The following is a 19,186-nucleotide window of genomic DNA, read 5'->3' on the forward strand; positions in this document are numbered from 1 at the left end:
GGCTATCGGACATAGCTAGCTTTCTCTGTTTGGAGAAAATCAAGTTCGCCCTGAGAGGGTCACTGTTAGGGTTCACCCGGAGGTGGCAATCGTTCGTCGACTTCTTTGCAGAAAATTAATCGTCAACACAAGGGGGGGTGGAGAGGGGTTAGTTTAGCTTCGAGTAGGGGGTTAATAAAGGTGGGACCTGTAAGGGAGGAAGCGGGCTTTTGGCACTATGTTTATAGACTCATGTACATTGTTTATTTTGTCGTTGTTGTTAAACCAAAAATACCTCAATAAAATGTTTTTTTTTAAAAAAAGAGTAGAATGTTTCCCCCTCATTGTTAGACTGCATCAGCTTGTCCTCCTCCTGGTTACAGGCTATTGTAACTTTTAAGAAGAGGGTACATGCATCTGAAATTTTAATTTTATTTAGAAAGCTAAGCTGCGACATGGAAGTGAGATCTCCTTGCGTGAATGTGTGCTTGGAGACTCCCAGAGATAAAGTTGATGGAGATTTTAAAGTGGTCACTTACAGGTGCAGTATCTGTAAAGCCTATAGGTGGCAGTGTGATTAGCATTGGCAATGTTAAACACAGTAAGGAGTCTGACGACACCAGGGGCGGCACGTGGCGCAGTGGTTAGCATTGGGATTACGGCGCTGAGGACCCGGGTTCGAATCTCGGCCCTGGGTCACTGTCCGTGTGACGTTTGCACGTTCTTCCCGTGTCTGTGTGGGTTTCAGCAGCGGCCCCAAAACAGATCCTTGTGGTACACCACTAGTAACTGGACTCCAGTCTGAACATTTCCCATCAGCCACCACCCTCTGACTTCTTACAGCTAGCCAATTTCTGATTCAAACCGCTAAATCACCCTCAAGCCCATGCCTCCGTATTTTCTGCAATAGCCTACCGTGGGGAACCTTATCAAACGCTTTACTGAAATCCATATACACCACATCAACTGCTTTATACCCTTGTCCACCTGTTTGGTCACCTTCTCAAAGAACTCAATAAGGTTTGTGAGGCACGACCTACCCTTCACAAAACCGTGTTGACTATCTCTAATCAAATTATTCCTTTCTAGATGATTAAATCCTATCTCTTATAATCCTTTCCAAGACTTTGCCCACAACAGAAGTAAGGCTCACTGGTCTATAGTTACCGGGGTTGTCTCTACTCCCCTTCTTGAACAAGGGCATTTGCTGTCCTCCAGTCTTCTGGCACTATTCCTGTAGACAATGACGACATAAAGATCAAAGCCAAAGGCTCAGCAATCTCCTCCCTAGCTTCCCAGAGAATCCTAGGATAAATCCCATCCGGCCCAGGGGACTTGTCTATTTTCACACTTTCCAGAATTGCTGACACCTCCTCCTTATGAACCTCAATCCCATATAGTCTAGTAGCCTGTATCTCCGTATTCTCCTCGACAACATTGTCTTTTCCTGTGTGAATACTGGCAAAAAATATTCATTTAGCGCCTCTCCTATCTCCTCGGACACGCAGAACTTCCCACTACTGTACAAAACTCTGGTGCGGCCGCATTTGGAGTATTGCGTGCAATTCTGGTCGCCGCATTATAGGAAGGATGTGGAAGCATTGGAAAGGGTGCAGAGGAGATTTACCAGGATGTTGCTGGTATGGAGGGAAGATCTTATGAGGAAAGGCTGAGGGACTTGAGGCTGTTTTCGTCAGAGAGAAGGTTAAGAGGAGACTTAATAGAGGCATACAAAATGATCAGAGGATTGGATAGGGTGGACAGTGAGAGCCTTTTTCCTCAGATGGTGATGTCTAGCACGAGGGGACATAGCTTTAAATTGAGGGGAGATAGATATAGGACGGTATAGATATAGATGTCAGAGGTAGGTTCTTTACTCCGAGAGTAGTAAGGGCGTGGAATGCCCTGCCTGCAACAGTAGTGGACTCGCCAACATTAGGGGCATTTAAATGGTTATTGGATAAACATATGGTTGATAATGGAATAGTGTAGATGGGCTTTAGATTGGTTTCACAGGTCGGCGCAACATTGAGGGCCGAAGGGCCTGTACTGCGCTGTAATGTTCTATGTTCTACTTGCCTTTCCCTCTGTGGGTAACATGCTGCCTGTTCTCGGAGAGTTGCTTCACCCGTGCTCTGCTCCTAGGTCGGTGCCGGTGCCATTGGGTGTGAGCTGCTGAAGAATTTTGCCATGATTGGCCTGGGAGCAGGAGAAGGCGGGGCCATTACTGTGACCGACATGGACACCATCGAAAGGTCGAACCTCAACCGGCAGTTCCTCTTCAGACCCGGCGATATTACGGTGAGTCGAAATGAGCTGCTTTGGTGTTAATTCAGTGCAGAGGTTAAAAGGAGGGTGGTTGGCTGTGAGCCTGGTGTAGGCCGAGCAGGGAAGCTGCTTTGACGCTAAAGAAGCTCAACATCATTCAGAACTAAGCAGTCACTTGATTGGAATCCTGCCCATCACCTTAATCATTTACTTCGTCCACCATCTGAGCACAGTGGCCACAGTGTGTACCATCTACAAAATGGGCTGTAGAAACCCACCAGGACTCCAGCGACAGCACCTGTAGAAGACAAGGGCAACGGGGTCTTGGAAACAACACAACCTACAAGTTTCAGCCCTCCCCCAGCAGGTCGCTCACCCCTCCCCCAGCAGGTCGCTCACCCCTCCCCCAGCAGGTCGCTCACCCCTCCCCCAGCAAGTCGCTCACCCCGCCCCCAGCAAGTCGCTCACCCCGCCCCCAGCAAGTCGGTCACCCCGCCCCCAGCAAGTCGCTCGCCCCGCCCCCAGCAAGTCGCTCGCCCCTCCCCAGCAAGTCCCTCCCCCAGCAAGTCGTTCACCCCCCCCTCTCTATTTGGTCTCGTATTGCTGTTTCCTTCATAAACGCTGGGTCAAATGTCGAAGAACTTTAAACATCATTAAGAGAGTCCATTCACCGCCCAAACTGCACTGGTTCATGAAGGTGGCTCACCACCACCTGCTCAAGGGCAACTATGATCGTTCTTGGGCGCGATCCAACAGCCACGCTGCGCCCAAAAAGCAGCTTGTGGCAGTTGAGAGCTGGGCGACCCCGCTACTGGAATCTACCCGGCTCGCCACTCCTCGCGAGATCTCTCTCGCCCACACACACACACACCCTCCACCCGTACATACACACCCTACCCTCACACATTCCTTACACACCCACACACACACACACCCTACCCACACACATACCCTCTACCCGCACATACTAACCCTACCCACACACTTCCCTTACCCACACATGCACACGTATCCCACACACACCCCACCCACACACATCCCTTACACACACACATGCACATATATCCCCTACCCACACACACACTCACACATATACCACACACACACACCCTACCCACACACACACACCCTGGGGCGAGATGTGCAAAAATCATTGAAGGTGATCGGGCAGTTTGAGAAATGGTTTAAAATAAAAACATTCAGGATCTTGGACTTTCTAAAGAGAGAGCCAGACTACAAAAACAAGGAAGTAATGACAAAACTTTTTATAAAACTCTGGCTCAGCCTTAAATGGAGTATGCGCCCTATTCTGAGCACCACACTTTAGTAAAGGTGCGAGTCGCGGAAAGGTTTACATGAATGTATCCAGGCATCGGGGCATTGAGTTCACCCACAGATTGAAGGAGCTGGGCATGTTCCTCCTCACAGAAGAGGAGATTCGATAGAGGTGTTCAAATTCACGACGGTTGCAGACAGACTAGGTAAGGAGGAAGTGAAAACACAGATTGGAGGTGATTGGCATGGGAGCACCAATGACGGGAAGAGAAGGGAATTGCAAATGCAAGCACCAGGCAGTACAGCACAGGAACAGGCCCTTCAGCCCTCCAAGCCTGTGCCGATCATAATACATCTAAACTAAAACCTTCTGCATTTCCGGGGTCCGTATCCCTCTATTCCCATCCTATTCACGTATTCGACATCATAAATGCCATTATCGTATCTGCTTCCACCACCACCTCCGGCAGTGTTTACCAGCCTCTCATCACCCTCTGTGGAAGGGAGAGTATTTGAGGATTACTGGGAAAGAGCGGGAAACTGGGACTAGCTGAGTTACTCTTGGGGAGTGTTACGTGGACATAACGCACCGGACTGTGAATATTAAGGTCCAAGCCAATTGGTGAACACTTGTCCTGTGCAGTCTCACACTCTACTCCCATACGCGGCATCCCCAATTTATATGTGCTCCTGGTACTAAATTAAACAATGCCCTTCACAATGTAATTAACACAAATAGCCTCCTTCTGTGGTGTGACCATTCCACGATTCCAATCCCTAGTTTGGGCCAGATGTTTGGGTGCTTTTCACTCGGCAGTGACTGGACATTCCACAAGGTGGCAGCAGCATTCCACTGGAGAGCATTGATTGAGAGTGAAGTGTATTTCTGCACCTCCCGCAGCTCCACACTCGTGGAGAGCATGGATCAGTGACCGGGCTGGCACCGCGTCAACCTCATTCTCCAGCCTCTGCTTCCTGTCAGCCCGGCCTCCCCACTGCCACTGTTGGATCAGCAAATTGGGTTTGAGTCGCCCTCTGTCTGGATTGACATCTCAAAAATACATCCACTGATTTAGCACCGTGGACCAGGTGTACGGGCGGGCCCCTCTCCCCCCTTCTCCTTCACTTTCTCCTGAGTCCATCCATTTTTCCATGATGTGCTGCATTTGATTTGTCAAATGTTTCTGAAATATATATTGGATGCGATCCAGGCAGCCCAGTTATCCTGGGCAACGAATGGTTTGGGACTTGGCCTTTCAAAGTCCAGCTGACCCGATTACTCTTCTCTTCCATTCTGAAAATCTCATTAATTAAGAACATCTTTTATTCGATACTTTAACTGCTCCAATCTCCAGGTAATGCTGACTCGACAGATGTTTATACGTTAACGGGTCGAATGTTCTTTATCCATCCATCCAAAAAGTGTTTTTACATTGAACGCACCCGAAGGTGAGCCAACACCAAACTCACCGACCTTTTCCGCGTGAACATCTGAGGACCGTTCCAGGAGCTGTCCAAGTCAGTACATTGACACTCTGTGGCCCAATACCTATATCACACCCAGAAATACCTGAACAGCGAAACACAATCCACCCCGAGCGTTTCGGAGAAACGACGCTCGACCTGTCAAAGAAATTCAATCATTCGAATGAAGCAATATAAATAGCATTGTAAACTTCGGAAATTAGTACTTAAACAATGCTGATTTTCACATCTCTTTTGAGTCCAGAAACTCATTTTTGAGCTAAATTCTTCCCTGAGGAAAGAAGCTTGATCGGGGGAAGGGTTTGCGATCGGGGATGGTAATCAGGGACGGGTTTGCGATCGGGGACGGGTTTGCGATCGGGGACGGTAATCAGGGACAGGTTTGCGATCGGGGACGGGTTTGCGATCGGGGACGGCGATCAGGGACGGGTTTGCGATCGGGGACGGGTTTGCGATCGGGGACGGGTTTGTGATCAAGGACGGCGATCGTGGGCGGGTTTGCGATCGGGGACGGATTGGCGATCAGGGATGGCGATCGGGGACGGGTTTGCGATCGGGGACGGGTTTGCGATCGAGGATGGCGATCGGGGACGGGTTTGCGATCGGGGACGGGTTTGCAATCGGTGACGGCGATTGGGGACGGGTTTGCGATTGGGGACGGGTTTGCGATTAGGGACGGGACGGGTTTGCGATCGGGGACGGGTTTGTGATCAAGGATGGCGATCGTGGGCGGGTTTGCGATCGGGGACGGGTTTGCGATCGGGGACGGGTTGGCGATCGAGGATGGCGATCGGGGCCGGGTTTGCGATCGGGGCCGGGGTTACGATTAGGGACGGGACGGGTTTGCGATCGGGGACGGGTTTGTGATCAAGGACGGCGATCGTGGGCGGGTTTGCGATCGGGGACGGATTGGCGATCAGGGATGGCGATCGGGGACGGGTTTGCGATCGGGGACGGGTTTGCGATCGAGGATGGCGATTGGGGACGGGTTTGCGATTGGGGACGGGTTTGCGATTAGGGACGGGACGGGTTTGCGATCGGGGACGGGTTTGTGATCAAGGATGGCGATCGTGGGCGGGTTTGCGATCGGGGACGGGTTTGCGATCGGGGACATGATGGCGATCGGGGACGGATTTGCGATCGGGGACGGGTTTGCAATCGGGGACGGGTTTGCGATTAGGGACGGGACGGGTTTGCGATTAGGGACGGGACGGGTTTGCGATCGGGGACGGGTTTGTGATCAAGGACGGCGATCGTGGGCGGGTTTGCGATCGGGGACGGGTTGGCGATCAGGGATGGCGATCGGGGACGGGTTTGCGATCGGGGACGGGTTTGCGATCGGGGACGGGTTTGCGATCGGGGATGGGTTTGCGATCGGGTCCGGGTTGGCGATCGAGGATGGCGATCGGGGCCGGGTTTGCGATCGGGGGCGGGCTTGCGATCGGGGGCGGGCTTGCGATCGGGGGCGGGTTGGGGACGGGTTTGCGATCGGGGGCGGGTTTGCGATCGGAGACGGGTTTGCGATCGGGGCCGGGTTGGGGACGGGTTTGCGATCGGGGCCGGGTTTGCGATCGGGGACGGGTTTGCGATCGGGGCCGGGTTGGGGACGGGTTTGCGATCGGGGACGGGTTTGCGATCGGGGACGGGTTTGCGATCGGGGCCGGGTTGGGGACGGGTTTGCGATCGGGGACGGGTTTGCGATCGGGGCCGGGTTGGGGACGGGTTTGCGATCGGGGGCGGGTTTGCGATCGGGGCCGGGTTGGGGACGGGTTTGCGATCGGGGGCGGGTTTGCGATCGGGGACGGGTTTGCGATCGGGGCCGGGTTGGGGACGGGTTTGCGATCGGGGATGGCGATCGGGGCCGGGTTTGCGATCGGGGCCGGGTTTGCGATCGGGGGCGGGCTTGCGATCGGGAACGGGTTTGCGATCGGGGACGGGTTTGCGATCGGGGACGGGTTTGTGATCAAGGACGGCGATCGTGGGCGGGTTTGCAATCGGGGACGGGTTGGCGATCAGGGATGGCGATCGGGGACGGGTTTGCGATCGGGGATGGGTTTGCGATCGGGGACGGGTTGGCGATCGAGGATGGCGATCGGGGCCGGGTTTGCGATCGGGGCCGGGTTTGCGATCGGGGTCGGGCTTGCGATCGGGGGCGGGTTTGAGATCGGGGCCGGGTTGGGGGCGGGTTTGCGATCGGGGACGGGTTTGCGATCGGGGCCGGGTTGGGGACGGGTTTGCGATCGGGGCCGGGTTTGCGATCGGGGCCGGGTTTGCGATCGGGGACGGGTTTGCGATCGGGGCCGGGTTGGGGACGGGTTTGCGATCGGGGACGGGTTTGCGATCGGGGACGGGTTTGCGATCGGGGACGGGTTTGCGATCGGGGACGGGTTTGCGATCGGGGCCGGGTTGGGGACGGGTTTGCGATCGGGGACGGGTTTGCGATCGGGGACGGGTTTGCGATCGGGGGCGGGTTTGCGATCGGGGCCGGGTTGGGGACGGGTTTGCTATCGGGGGCGGGTTTGCGATCGGGGACGGGTTTGCGATCGGGGCCGGGTTGGGGACGGGTTTGCGATCGGGGCCGGGTTTGCGATCGGGGCCGGGTTTGCGATCGGGGCCGGGTTGGGGACGGGTTTGCGATCGGGGACGGGTTTGCGATCGGGGCCGGGTTGGGGACGGGTTTGCGATCGGGGCCGGGTTTGCGATCGGGGCCGGGTTGGGGACGGGTTTGCGATCGGGGCCGGGTTGGGGACGGGTTTGCGATCGGGGCCGGGTTTGCGATCGGGGCCGGGTTGGGGCCGGGTTTGCGATCGGGGCCGGGTTGGGGACGGGTTTGCGATCGGGGACGGGTTTGCGATCGGGGACGGGTTTGCGATCGGGGTTGGCAATCAGGGACGGGTTTTGTGGTACCCTCAAATGACGCAAAGCGAGTAAACGGTAAAGAGGGCTTTAATAAGCTAAGAACTGGCCTAGTGCCGAGACGTGTGCTAACAGAGGTGCCACCCACAAGGCTGCCCCTTGTATACGGCTCCCAGATGGGCGGAGCTGGAGGGGGAGTCCCCCAGTGTTCCAAGCCCGGTCTTAAAGGGGACATCACCTTACATGATGACAACTGCTCATCACATTCACCCCCTGTTTAAAAAATAAAAAAAATCCGGCAGGGGTGAAGTGCCATCATAAGTCCATTCGTCTTGGAGGACTGATCGTCCTTATCGACCTCCTCAGCTTAGGCGGTGGTGCGGCCGACACGGACGTCTTAGTTGAGGGTACGTCCGGGAGCACGGTGGTCGGAGCCTTGGTCCGGGTTGGGGTAAGGGGGAATAGGTGGGGCCGGGGTTGTGGTGCCGGCGCCGGCAGAGTGTGTAGAGGGGAGGCGCTAGGGGACGTGCGCGGTAGGTGCCCACCAACGTGCAGTGGGGCCGGGAGGGGGTGTGTAGTGGGGGAACCAGCCAGATCCCGGAGGGAAACCGTATCTTGCCTGCCGTCGGGGTTCTCGACGTCGGCGTAACTGGGGTTGGCGTGGAGTAATCGGACCTTCTCAATCAGGGGTCCGTTTTATGGCTCCTCGCGTGCCTCCGGAGAAGAACAGGTCCCGGAGCCGTCAGCCAAGGTGGAAGCGAGACCCCGGAGGTAGACTTCCTGGGGAAGACAAACAATCTGTTGTGAGGGGTCTCATTCGTGGCTGTGCAGACGAGTGACCTAATGGAGTGTAGGGCGTCGGGCAGGACCTCCTGCCAGCGGGTAGTTGGGAGACTTCTCGACCACAGGGCCAGAAGGACAGCCTTCCACAATGTCGCGTTCTCCCTCTCCACCTGCCCGTTTCCCCACGGGTTATAACTGGTCGTTCTGCTCGAGGCGATGTCTTTGCTGAGCAGATACTGATGCAGTTCATCGCTCATGAACGATGTACCCCGGTCGCTGTGGATATAAGCGGGGAAACCGAACAGGGTGAAGATGCCGCGCAGTGCCTTTATCATGGTGGCAGAGGTCATGTTGGGACAGGGAATGGCGAATGGGAAGGGGGAGAACTCATCGATAATGGTGAGGAAATAGGCATTGCGATTGGTGGACGGGAGGGGCCCCTTGTAATCCACGCTCAGTCGCTCAATGGGCCCCGAGGCCTTCACGTGCCGAGCCTTGTCTGGCCAGTAGATGTGCAGTTTGCCCTCCGCACAGATCTGGCAGGCCCTGGTCATGGCCTTGACCTACTTGGTTGAGTAAGGTAGGTTGCGGGACTTAATAAAGTGGACGAGCCGGGTCACCCCCGGGTGGCAGAGGCCTCCACAATGGCTTGTGCCTCCTTCTCGACTGCAGTGTGTCGAATCTCTGAGGCGGTAAGGGTCCGGGAGAAGAACTACTGGCCTGCCTGCCTGGTTGAGGGTAGCAGCCAGGGCGATGTCTGACGCATCGCTCTCTACCTGGAAGGGGATAGTTTCATCCACCGCGCGCATAGCGGCCTTGGTGATATCGGCCTTGATGCGGCTGAAGTCCGATTGGGCCTCAGCTGACAGGGGAAATATCGTGGTCTTTGAGTGGGCGGGCTTTGTCCGCATATTTGGGGACCCACTGGGCGTAGTAGGAGAAGAGCCCCAAGCACCGTTTGAGGGCCTTGAGGCTGCGGGGGAGGGGGAGTTCCTTTTACGGGGCGCATGCGGTCGGGGTCGGGACCTAGGACCCCGTTTTCCACGACATAGCCGAGGATGGCCAGCCGGGTGGTGTGGAAAATGCATTTGCCCTTGTTATAGGTCAGGTTGAGGGCTCGGGCGGTCTGGAGGAACTTTTTGAGGTTAGCGTCATGGTCCTGCTCGTCATGGCCGCAGATGGTGACATTGTCCAAGTACGGGTATGTAGCCCGCAAACCGTACTGGTCCACCATTTGGTCCATCGCCCTTTGAAAGACGCAGACCCCATTTGTGAGGCCGAAGGGGACCCTGAGGAAGTGGAAGAGCCGGCCGGCTGCTTCGAAGGCAGTATAGGGGCGGTCTTTTGGTCGGATGGGGAGCTGGTGGTAGGCGGATTTGAGGTTGACCGTGGAAAATACTCTGTATTGGGCGATCCGATTGACCATTTCTGCTATGTGAGGAAGGGGGTACGCATCAAGCTGCGTGAAGCAGTTTATGGTCTGGCTATAATCCACGACCATCCGTTTCTTATCCCCGGACCGGACTACCACCACTTGTGCTCTCCAGGAGCTGTTGCTAGCCTCGATAACCCCCTCTCCCAATAAACGCTGGACCTCTGACTTGATAAAAGTCATGTCTTGGGCACTGTACTGCCAGCTCCTGGTGGCGACGGGCTTACAGTCGGGAGTGAGGTTCGCGAATAGCGAGGGGGTGTGACTTTTAGTGTCGCAAGGCTGCATACCGTGAGGGGGGGGGCAAGGGTCCGCCGAACTTCAGCGTCAGGCTTCGGTGGCTGCACTGGAATTCCAGTCCGAGCAGCAGGGGGGGGGGCGCAGAGGTGGGGGAGGATATAAAATTTGCCTCCCTGGATCGAGACTTCCGCGATACAGTACCCCTTGATTTGTACCGAGTGGGACCCGGATGCGAGGGCTATGGTCTGGGACGTGGGATGGGTGCGCAAGGAGCAGTGCCTTACCGTTTCTGGATGAATAAAGCTCTCCGTGCTCCCGGAGTCGAAGAGGCATACAGTGTCGCGCCCGTTGACTTGGATCTTCATCATCGAGTTTTGCAGATGTTTCGGCCGGGTTTGGTCGAGGGTGATCGCTCCCACTCGCGGGTATTCCGAGTCCTCAGCCGAGTCGGACTCATAAAATGGCCGCCGTCGGTTGCACATGTCGGGTCGAGAAGATGGCCGCCGACAAGATGGCCGCTCCCATGATTCGCATGAGGCGGATGACGCGTCAGAAGGGAGCGTGTCGGGTCGGTGCGCAGCCGCATTGCGAGGCCTGTGGGCCTGAGAGCCTGATTTTCGGGCCGACTGTTCTTTGTTCTTCTGGCCCCTGGGTCTGGCCAGGCAGCCCCTCGCAAAATGCCCCTTCTTCCCGCAGTCGATGCAGACCGCGGAGCTGACTGGGCAGCGTGGGCGTTGGCCCTGCACGCAGAAGTAGCACGGTGTGCCCCCAGGATGAGTGGGTCGCTGCGCGGCGCAGGCCCGTAACGTGGCTGAGTCTGAGGAAGTCCGAGGGGGGCTCGCAGAGTCCGCGGGGTACGTACCCAAATTATGTCAGGCCACCTCCAGCGAGGAGGCGAGCGTTAGCGTGTCCTGGAGGTCTTTTGCCCCGTTTTCGAGTAGCCGCTGCCGGATGTAGGTCGAGCGGATGCCGGACACGAAAGCGTCTCTGATGTGTAGGTTCATATGGGTTTCCCCTGTCACATCCTGTATCATAGAATTTACAGTGCAGAAGGAGGCCATTCAGCCCATCGAGTCTGCACCGGCCCTTGGAAAGAGCACCCTACCCAAGGTCAACACCTCCACCCTATCCCCATAACCCAGTAACCCCACCCAACACTAAGGACAATTTTGGACACTCAGGGCAATTTATCATGTCCAATCCACCTAACCTGCACATCTTTGGACTGTGGGAGGAAACCCACGCACACACTGGGAGGATGTGCAGACTCCGCACAGACAGTGACCCAAGCCGGAATCGAACCTGGGACCCTGGAGCTGTGAAGCAATTATGCTATCCACAATGCTACCGTGCTGACCATCCTGATGGTCACAGTCCCTGGCAAGCCCGGTGCGTTTTTCAACGAATTAGTCTAGCGATTTCCCCCGAGCGCTGCCGGCAGATAGAGAGTAGATGCCTGGCGTGTACCTCGTTGATGGGTTTGACGAACCGCTTGTGGAGTAACCCGACCGCCTCTTCATAAGTAGTCGCCTTTTCGAGCGTGGTGACTCACCCGGGCGTGGAGTAGGCGCAGCTTGCATGGCCCCAGGATGGGGGTCTCTGAGGAGTCCAGATAGGCCTCGAAACATTGGAGCCAGTATTTAAAATTTTCTTTTGCCTTCGGTGTCCGTGCTTCCAGGTTGAGCTTCTCTGGTTTTAGGACTGCGTCCATCCTGATGTAGTTCAGCTTATTAAATTGTGGTACCCTCAATAACGACGCTTAGCGAGTAAACGGTAAAGAGGGCTTTAATAAGCTAAGGACTAGCCTGGTGGCGAGACGTGTGCTAACAGAGGTGCCACCCACAAGGCGGCCCCTTGTATATGGCTCCCAGATGGGCGGAGCCGGAGGCGGAGTCCCCCAGGGTTCCAAGCCCGGTCTTAAAGGGGACATCACCTTACATGATGACAAGGGTACAGTATTACAGTGACCGTTCATCACAGGTTTGCGATCGGGGATGGCAATCGGGGACGGGTTTGCGATCGGGGATGGCAATCGGGAATGGGTTTGCGATTAGGGACGGCAATCGGGAACGGGTTTGCGATTAGGGACGGCAATCAGGGACGGGTTTGCAATCTGGGACGGGTTTGCGATTGGGGATGGCAATCGTGGACGGGTTTGCGATCGGGGACGGCAATCCGGGACAGGTTGCGATCGGGAACGGGATTGAGATTGGGGATGGCAAACCGGGACGGGTTTGCGATCGGGGACGGGTTTGCAAACGGGGACTGCAATCCGGGACAGATTGCGACCGGGGACGGGATTGCGATCGGGAATGGCAATCAGGGATGGGTTTGCGATCGGGGATGTGTTTCACTGCCGGGAGAGAGAAGGAATCGGTCCTTCCCTTCAGTTTTCCTCCTTCCCCCTTCTCGTGGAGAAGGAGCCAGTAATTACATTGTGTCTCCCAGGGTGACATGACCACAAATAGAAACCCATGGTGTGTAAGTAATGGTGTGGGGGCATCAAACAACCTATTGTATTTATATAGCACCTTTTATTGCAGTAAAAGCTGGGCACTTCACAAGAGTGGTTTCAAACAGAATCAGGACTGAGCCACGCAAGGCGATGTTAGCGCAGATGACCAAACAATGCAGGTTTTTAAGGACTGTGGCATTGAGATATAGGGAGTGAGTTCCAGAACTTGGGACCTCGGCCACTGAAGGCAAGTCTGCCAATCGTGGAGTGATTAAAATTGGTTATGTTTAGTTACCTTGGAAGTTTCTAGGGCCACGTTCAAAGCAAAGTGACAGGATTTGTAACTGGAAGGACCCTGAGCAAAACAATTTGAGACTCCGCTCTGGTAGCTTGGCGATGGCGCAAACTTGCACAAGAATTTAGCGCCTGTCGCTGTCTTGCTGGCACCACAAGAATAGCTGGTTTGAGGAAAGTCACACACGGCTGTGGAAGGATTCAAAGTGAACGGAGATAATATGGAGGGGGTTTGGGACACTGACTAACCTTGTCCTGACTGGGAGCGTTTTTATTACCCAGTATCTCCCCACCACCAGCAACCTACCCATCACCACCACCAGCCCTGGCACCCATCAAAACAAATTCATATGGAGCACGAGAAATTGAAGAAAAAAAAAAGAGAACTTGAAAGAAGAGACCAGTTATTTATGTCTTAAATTTTAAAAGATCTGCTGTTTGGATAAAATTTCCGTGGAATATTTGCAAAGCTCCATCGAATCATCTGATCCATGTGCATCGAGTTCTGCTACTCTCCTGATTCGGTCAGTGTAGGCGACGGAGCACTTGTGTGTGTGTGTGTGTGTGTGTGTGTGTGTGTGTAACGGAGCTTGGTGTCTGGGGGTCCCTTATTAGTTTGTGCATGGGAGCCAGCAGGAGCAATCTCGCAGCAGAGCATCGAAGAGCCTGATGGTGCGGCGTGGATTTGAAATGGGAGATATTGTTAACTTGATCGTGGACACAAAGGGGAGTGGAGGCGTGGCGGATGCCATCATTAGTCGAGATGATCGACCACTGGAGTCACGATCTTGTGAGGTCTGGAGAAGAGGGTTTGACAGTGTATCTGGAGAGTATATTAACCCTGGGAATAATGGGGTAAAGAAGGTCTTGCACGTGCATAGCACTTTTTGTGGCTTCAGGATATCCCAAAGCAGTTTATAATTGTTTAAGTAAATATAATTGTTGAAGCAAATATAGTCAGTGTTGTAACACAGGAACGAGGAACCCAATTTGTGAACAGCATGTTCCCACAATCTTTTTAGCACGACAGGTTGAACGTCCCTTATCCAACTAGAGGCTTTTCACAGTAACTTCATTGAAGCCTACTTGTGACAATAAGTGATTATTATTATTATTAAAATTCCCAAAACCGAAAAAAATCTGCACTTTCTTTTGAGCACCGATGTGACGCCACGAGTGGGAAATCCCACAAAGCTCTGGGAAGGTTCCCGGGAGATGCGTTGGTCCCAACGCACCGCACATGGGCAGGTCCTGGGAACCGGCCGTTTCGCCCCCTTAAATTATAATCCGAAAAATCCCGAAATCCGATACACACTTGGCCCCAAGCATTTTGGATAAGGAACGCTCAACCTGTATTTCCCTCCTCTTTTCTTTTCAAAGCAGTGCCAAGGAATCTTTAGCCTAGGAGGGCAGATGGGTCGTGGGTTTAATATCTCACTCCAAAGGATGGCACCTCCCAACAGTGTTGCACCCCCCCCCCCCCCCATGTTGGTGTCTAAAAAATGTTACCTTACGCCTCCTTCCTCCTTCCAGCTGGGGGAGCTGTTGGAATGTTTCCATTTGCATTCCTGGGCTGCGGAGACAGGTAATGTGGCAAGTATCCCGTTCCTGAACACCACGCAGCTGCCCCTTTGGCAACGTGCGATTGAAACAAATTCTTTCAAGGCATGTGGGCGTCGCTGTCTGGGCCAGAATTTGTTGCCCGTCCCTACTTTTCCCCGGGGACTGAGTGGCTCGCTAGGCCCATTTCGGATCCACTGGATCTGGAGTCACATGGAGGCCAGACCAGGTAAAGTTGGCAGATTTACTTCCCTCAAGGACATGTGAACCAGATGGGATTTTATGACAACCGCCAATGGTTGCATGGTCAGCATTTGACTTTCAGGCTGGGACTTTCCGGGATTCTCCGATCCGGGTTTACTCCGTCACCACTGCCAGCGAGGACGGAGAATTCGGCACTCAGCCAAAACTCCATCCACTGCCCCGAGACCGGAGAATCCCGCCGGTGTGAACGGATGGGGAATTCCGGCCTTAATTCCAGATTAAGAAAAAAAAAAAATTGAATTCCAATTCCACCACCTGCCGTGGTGGGGCTCGACCCCGAGTTCCCAGAGCATTGCCCCGGGACTCTGGGTTACTAGTCCAGCAACAATACAACTGCGTCATCACCTCCCCTGCATGGGTGCGTGCGTGTGGGCTTTAGTGAGCGATGCCACTGTGGTCAAACAGCCTGCTGAAGTACACTTTCCGGCGCGTGATAAATGGAGTCTAGAGCATTGCGCTCACTAACCCGAAGGCAGCTTCCTCTGCCAGCCAGTTGTGCGATTTGTGCCCAGGCTGCTCACTGCCAATTTCCTTTCTCTGTTGTCTGAATGACTGCATTGTGTTCCCTAAAACCCGACCTCTAATTATAAGCACATGTCCTGCAGAGACTCTTCAACTGATTCTTCCTATTCCAACATCTTTATGGACTTTGGTTCTATGCCCGTACCCACCGCCGAGTTGGTGGAATTGCTGTGCTGTTTTCCCCATCAAGATACCGCACTGACCTTTGAAATATTTGTTTCCATGCAGAGCTTTTCTGCTGTGCAGCAAACTTTCTTTTCTGTCCCTGGAGTGCTTTTTGTTTATTTTTTTTGTTGTCTCGTGATTCTACTCGAAGGATCAGAGACCAAAGGCTGACCACATGAGAAGTCGGGCAGCAAGACCTCACAACAACAACAACCATTTGCTTCAAACGGAGGTGTAAATAAAGAGAACCAAGTGTTTGATGGAAGCATAATCAGAGATGAACGCCTGGCCAGGCATTAGGAGGAGGGATCAACAAAAGCTTGGTCCAAGAGATGCCTCTTTATGGAGATTGTTGAGGGAAGAGTTGGAGGAGATTAGAGAAAGACCTCCAGCTCGGACATCAGGTCTGGTAACTTGAGGCGGGACAATTAATGGTGGGGGAAAGTGCAAGAGGACAGAGTCTGCGACGAAGGAGGATTTTTGGGGGAGTGAGGTTGTAGGGTCGGAGGAGGTGACAGCGAACAGGAGAGGCAAATGGACAAATTTAATTCGAACACCTAACGTTATTTGTGGCCTTGGGGGCTGAGAACCATTGTAGGCCAGTGGGCACAGGAGTAGATGGGAGAAGACAGTAGAGCTTTAGTTGAGTTGAAGTTTATAGAAGGAGGTAGTGTCATAATATGCACCCATGCACATCATGAGGTAAAGACAGGCAGTGACAGACACCCAGGTTAGCCAATCAACACACAGGACAGAACACAACCAATCACCAGGCAGAACACTAGAGGGGGCCTTCCCACTACAAAACACATGAGGCATCAGCACTCCGCCTCTTTCCACTGGTGACAACTGTAGTGAGAGTCAGGGTGTATATATCAGTCAGCACCTTCTACACGTGGATCAGAGCTAGTCTGGTCTAGTTAGTTAGAGTTAGTATACTTAGAGTAGCGTGGGAGGGGCGTGGCTGGGGGGCAGGGAGGGACGTGGGGGGTGCGGGGAGGGAAGTGAGGGGGGTGGGGTGCAGGGAGGGACGTGGGGGGTGCGGGGAGGGAAGTGAGGGGGGTGGGGTGCAGGGAGGGATGTGGGTGGTGTGCGGGGGGGGAAATGGGGGGTGGGGGGGGACGTGGGGGATGGGGTACTGCATCGCCACTCTAACTGTCCAGGGCGTAGAGCTCAGCGGCTTCCGGCTCTACGTCCTCCCCAACCTGTGCGCTGCCTTGCTACTCGGCCTGGACCTCCAGTGCAACCTCCAGAGCCTAACCCTGAAATTTGGCGGGCCCCTACCACCCCTCACCATCTGCGGCCTTGCGACCCTTGAGGTCGACCCGCCTTCCCTGTTTGCAAACCTCACCCCGGATTGCAAACCCGTTGCCACCAGGAGCACATGGTACAGCGCCCAGGACAGGACCTTCAGCAGGTCTGAGGTCCAGCGGTTGCTGCGGGAAGGTATCATCAAGCCCAGCAACAGCCCCTGGAGAGCCCAAGTGGTAGTGGTAAAAACCAGGGAGAAAAACTGGATGGTCGTTGACTACAGCCAGACCATCAATCAGTACACGCAGCTAAATGCGTACCCCCTCCCACGCATATCTGATCTGGTCAATCAGATTGCACAGTACCGGGTCTTCTCGATAGTGGACCTGAAACCTGCCTACCACCAGCTCCCCATCCGTAAGCGGTCCACCCATACACTGCGTTTGAAGCAGACGGCCACCTTTACCATTTCCTTAGGGTTCCCTTCGGCGTCACCAACGGGGTCTCGGTCTTCCAACGGGAGATGGACCGAATGGTTGACTGGTACGGGCTGCAGGCCACTTTCCCGTACCTGGACAACGTCATCATCTGCGGCCACGACCAGCAGGACCACGACGCTAACCTTTCCATATTGCTCCACACTGCCACATTCCTCAACCTAACTTACAACAAGGAGAAGTGTGTGTTCAGCACGAACCGATTAGCCATCCTCGGCTATGTGGTTCAGAACGGAGTTCTAGGGCCCGACCCCGATCGCATGCGCCCCCTCATAGAATTCCCCCTCCCCCACTGCCGCAAGGCCCTCAAACGATGCCTGCGGTTCTTTGCGCATTACGCCCAGTGGGTCCCAAACTATGCAGACAAGGCCCACCCACTCATTCAATCCACCGCTTTCCCACTGACGGCCGAGGCTCACCAGGCCTTCAACCGTATCAAGGCCTACATCGCCAAGGCCGCGATGCACGCGGTCGACGAGTCGCTCCCCTTCAAAGTCGAGAGCGATGCATCAGACATTCCACTGGCTGCCACCCTCAACCAGGCGGGCAGGCCCGTGGCATTCTTTTCCCGCACCCTCCATGCCTCCGAAATTCGGCACTCCCCCGTCGAAAAGGAGGCCCAAGCGATTGTTGAAGCTGTGCAACATTGGAGCCATTACCTGGCCAGCAGGAGATTCACTCTCCTCACTGACCAACGGTCGGTAACCTTCACGTTTAACAACACACAGCGGGGTAAGATCAAAAATGATAAAATCTTGAGGTGCAGGATCGAGCTCTCCACCTACAATTACGAGATTTTGTATCACAACGGTAAGCTCAACGAGCCCCCCGATGCCCTGTCCCGATGTACATGTGCCAGCACACAAGTGGACCGTCTCCGGACTCTGCACGACGATCTCTGTCACCCGGGGTCACCCGCTTTTACTACTTCATTAAGGCCCACAATCTGCCTTACTCCATCAAGGAAGTCAGGGCTATCACCAGAGACTGCCAGGTTTGCGCGGAGTGTAAACCGCACTTCTACCGGCCAGACCGTGCACGACTGGTGAAGGCCTCCCTCAGCCTGGACTTCAAAGGGCCCCTCCCCTCCACCAACCGCAACACGTACTTTCTTAATGTGGTCGATGAGTATTCCCGATTCCCCTTCGCCGTCCCATGCCCCGACATGACGTCTGCCAACGTCATCAAAGTCCTCAACCCCATCTTCGCTCTGTTCGGTTTCCCCGCCTACGTCCACAGCGACCGGGTATCCTCATTTGAGAGCGATGAGTTGCGCCAGTACCTGCTCAACAGGGGCATTGCCTCGAGTAGGACGACCAGCTACAACCCCAGGGGAAACGGGCAGGTGGAGCGGGAGAATGGGACGGTCTGGAGGGCCGTCCATCTGGCCCTACAGTCCAGAAAACTCCCGGCCTCCCGCTGGTAGGAGGTCCTCCCGCTGGCAGGAGGTCCTCCCCGACGCACTTCACTCCATTCGGTTGCTCCTGTGCACCGCGACATGAACGTCTCTTTGCCTTCCGCAGGAAGTCCACCTCCGGGGTTTCGCTCCCAACGTGGCTGGCAGTTCCAGGACCCATTCTCCTCCGCAAGCACGTGCGGCTCCACAAGGCGGTCCCGTTGGTTGAGAGGGTACAGCTACTCCAAGCAAACCCGCAGTACGCCGACGTAGCGTACTCCGACGGCCGCCAAGACACAGTCTCCCTCAGGGATCTGGCACCAGCTGGGTCCCCGTCCCCCGTCCCTTCCCCTAGCACACCCCACCGCAGCCCCCGCTCCAGGACAATCCATCCTCCCCTTGCTCCCACCGGGGATGAAGAGGATTTTGACAAGCTCCCGGAGTCACCGAAGACCAAGCCGACG

At 54.9% G+C, this 19,186-nt stretch overlaps 1 protein-coding gene across 3 annotated transcripts in view; it reads left to right on the forward strand.

Moving 5' to 3' along the window:
• Positions 1-19,186, forward strand: part of uba1 (ubiquitin-like modifier activating enzyme 1) — a 416,000-nt gene that overhangs the window by 60,653 nt on the left and 336,161 nt on the right. For all 3 annotated transcript variants that reach the window (XM_072472935.1, XM_072472934.1, XM_072472936.1), the window contains exon 13: positions 2,125-2,280. In XM_072472935.1, the coding sequence (XP_072329036.1) occupies positions 2,125-2,280 (156 nt within the window). The remainder of the gene's footprint in view (positions 1-2,124; positions 2,281-19,186) is intronic.

The sequence above is a fragment of the Scyliorhinus torazame genome, chromosome 13, assembly GCF_047496885.1.
Source record: "Scyliorhinus torazame isolate Kashiwa2021f chromosome 13, sScyTor2.1, whole genome shotgun sequence".
Taxonomy (NCBI): Eukaryota; Metazoa; Chordata; class Chondrichthyes; order Carcharhiniformes; family Scyliorhinidae; genus Scyliorhinus; species Scyliorhinus torazame.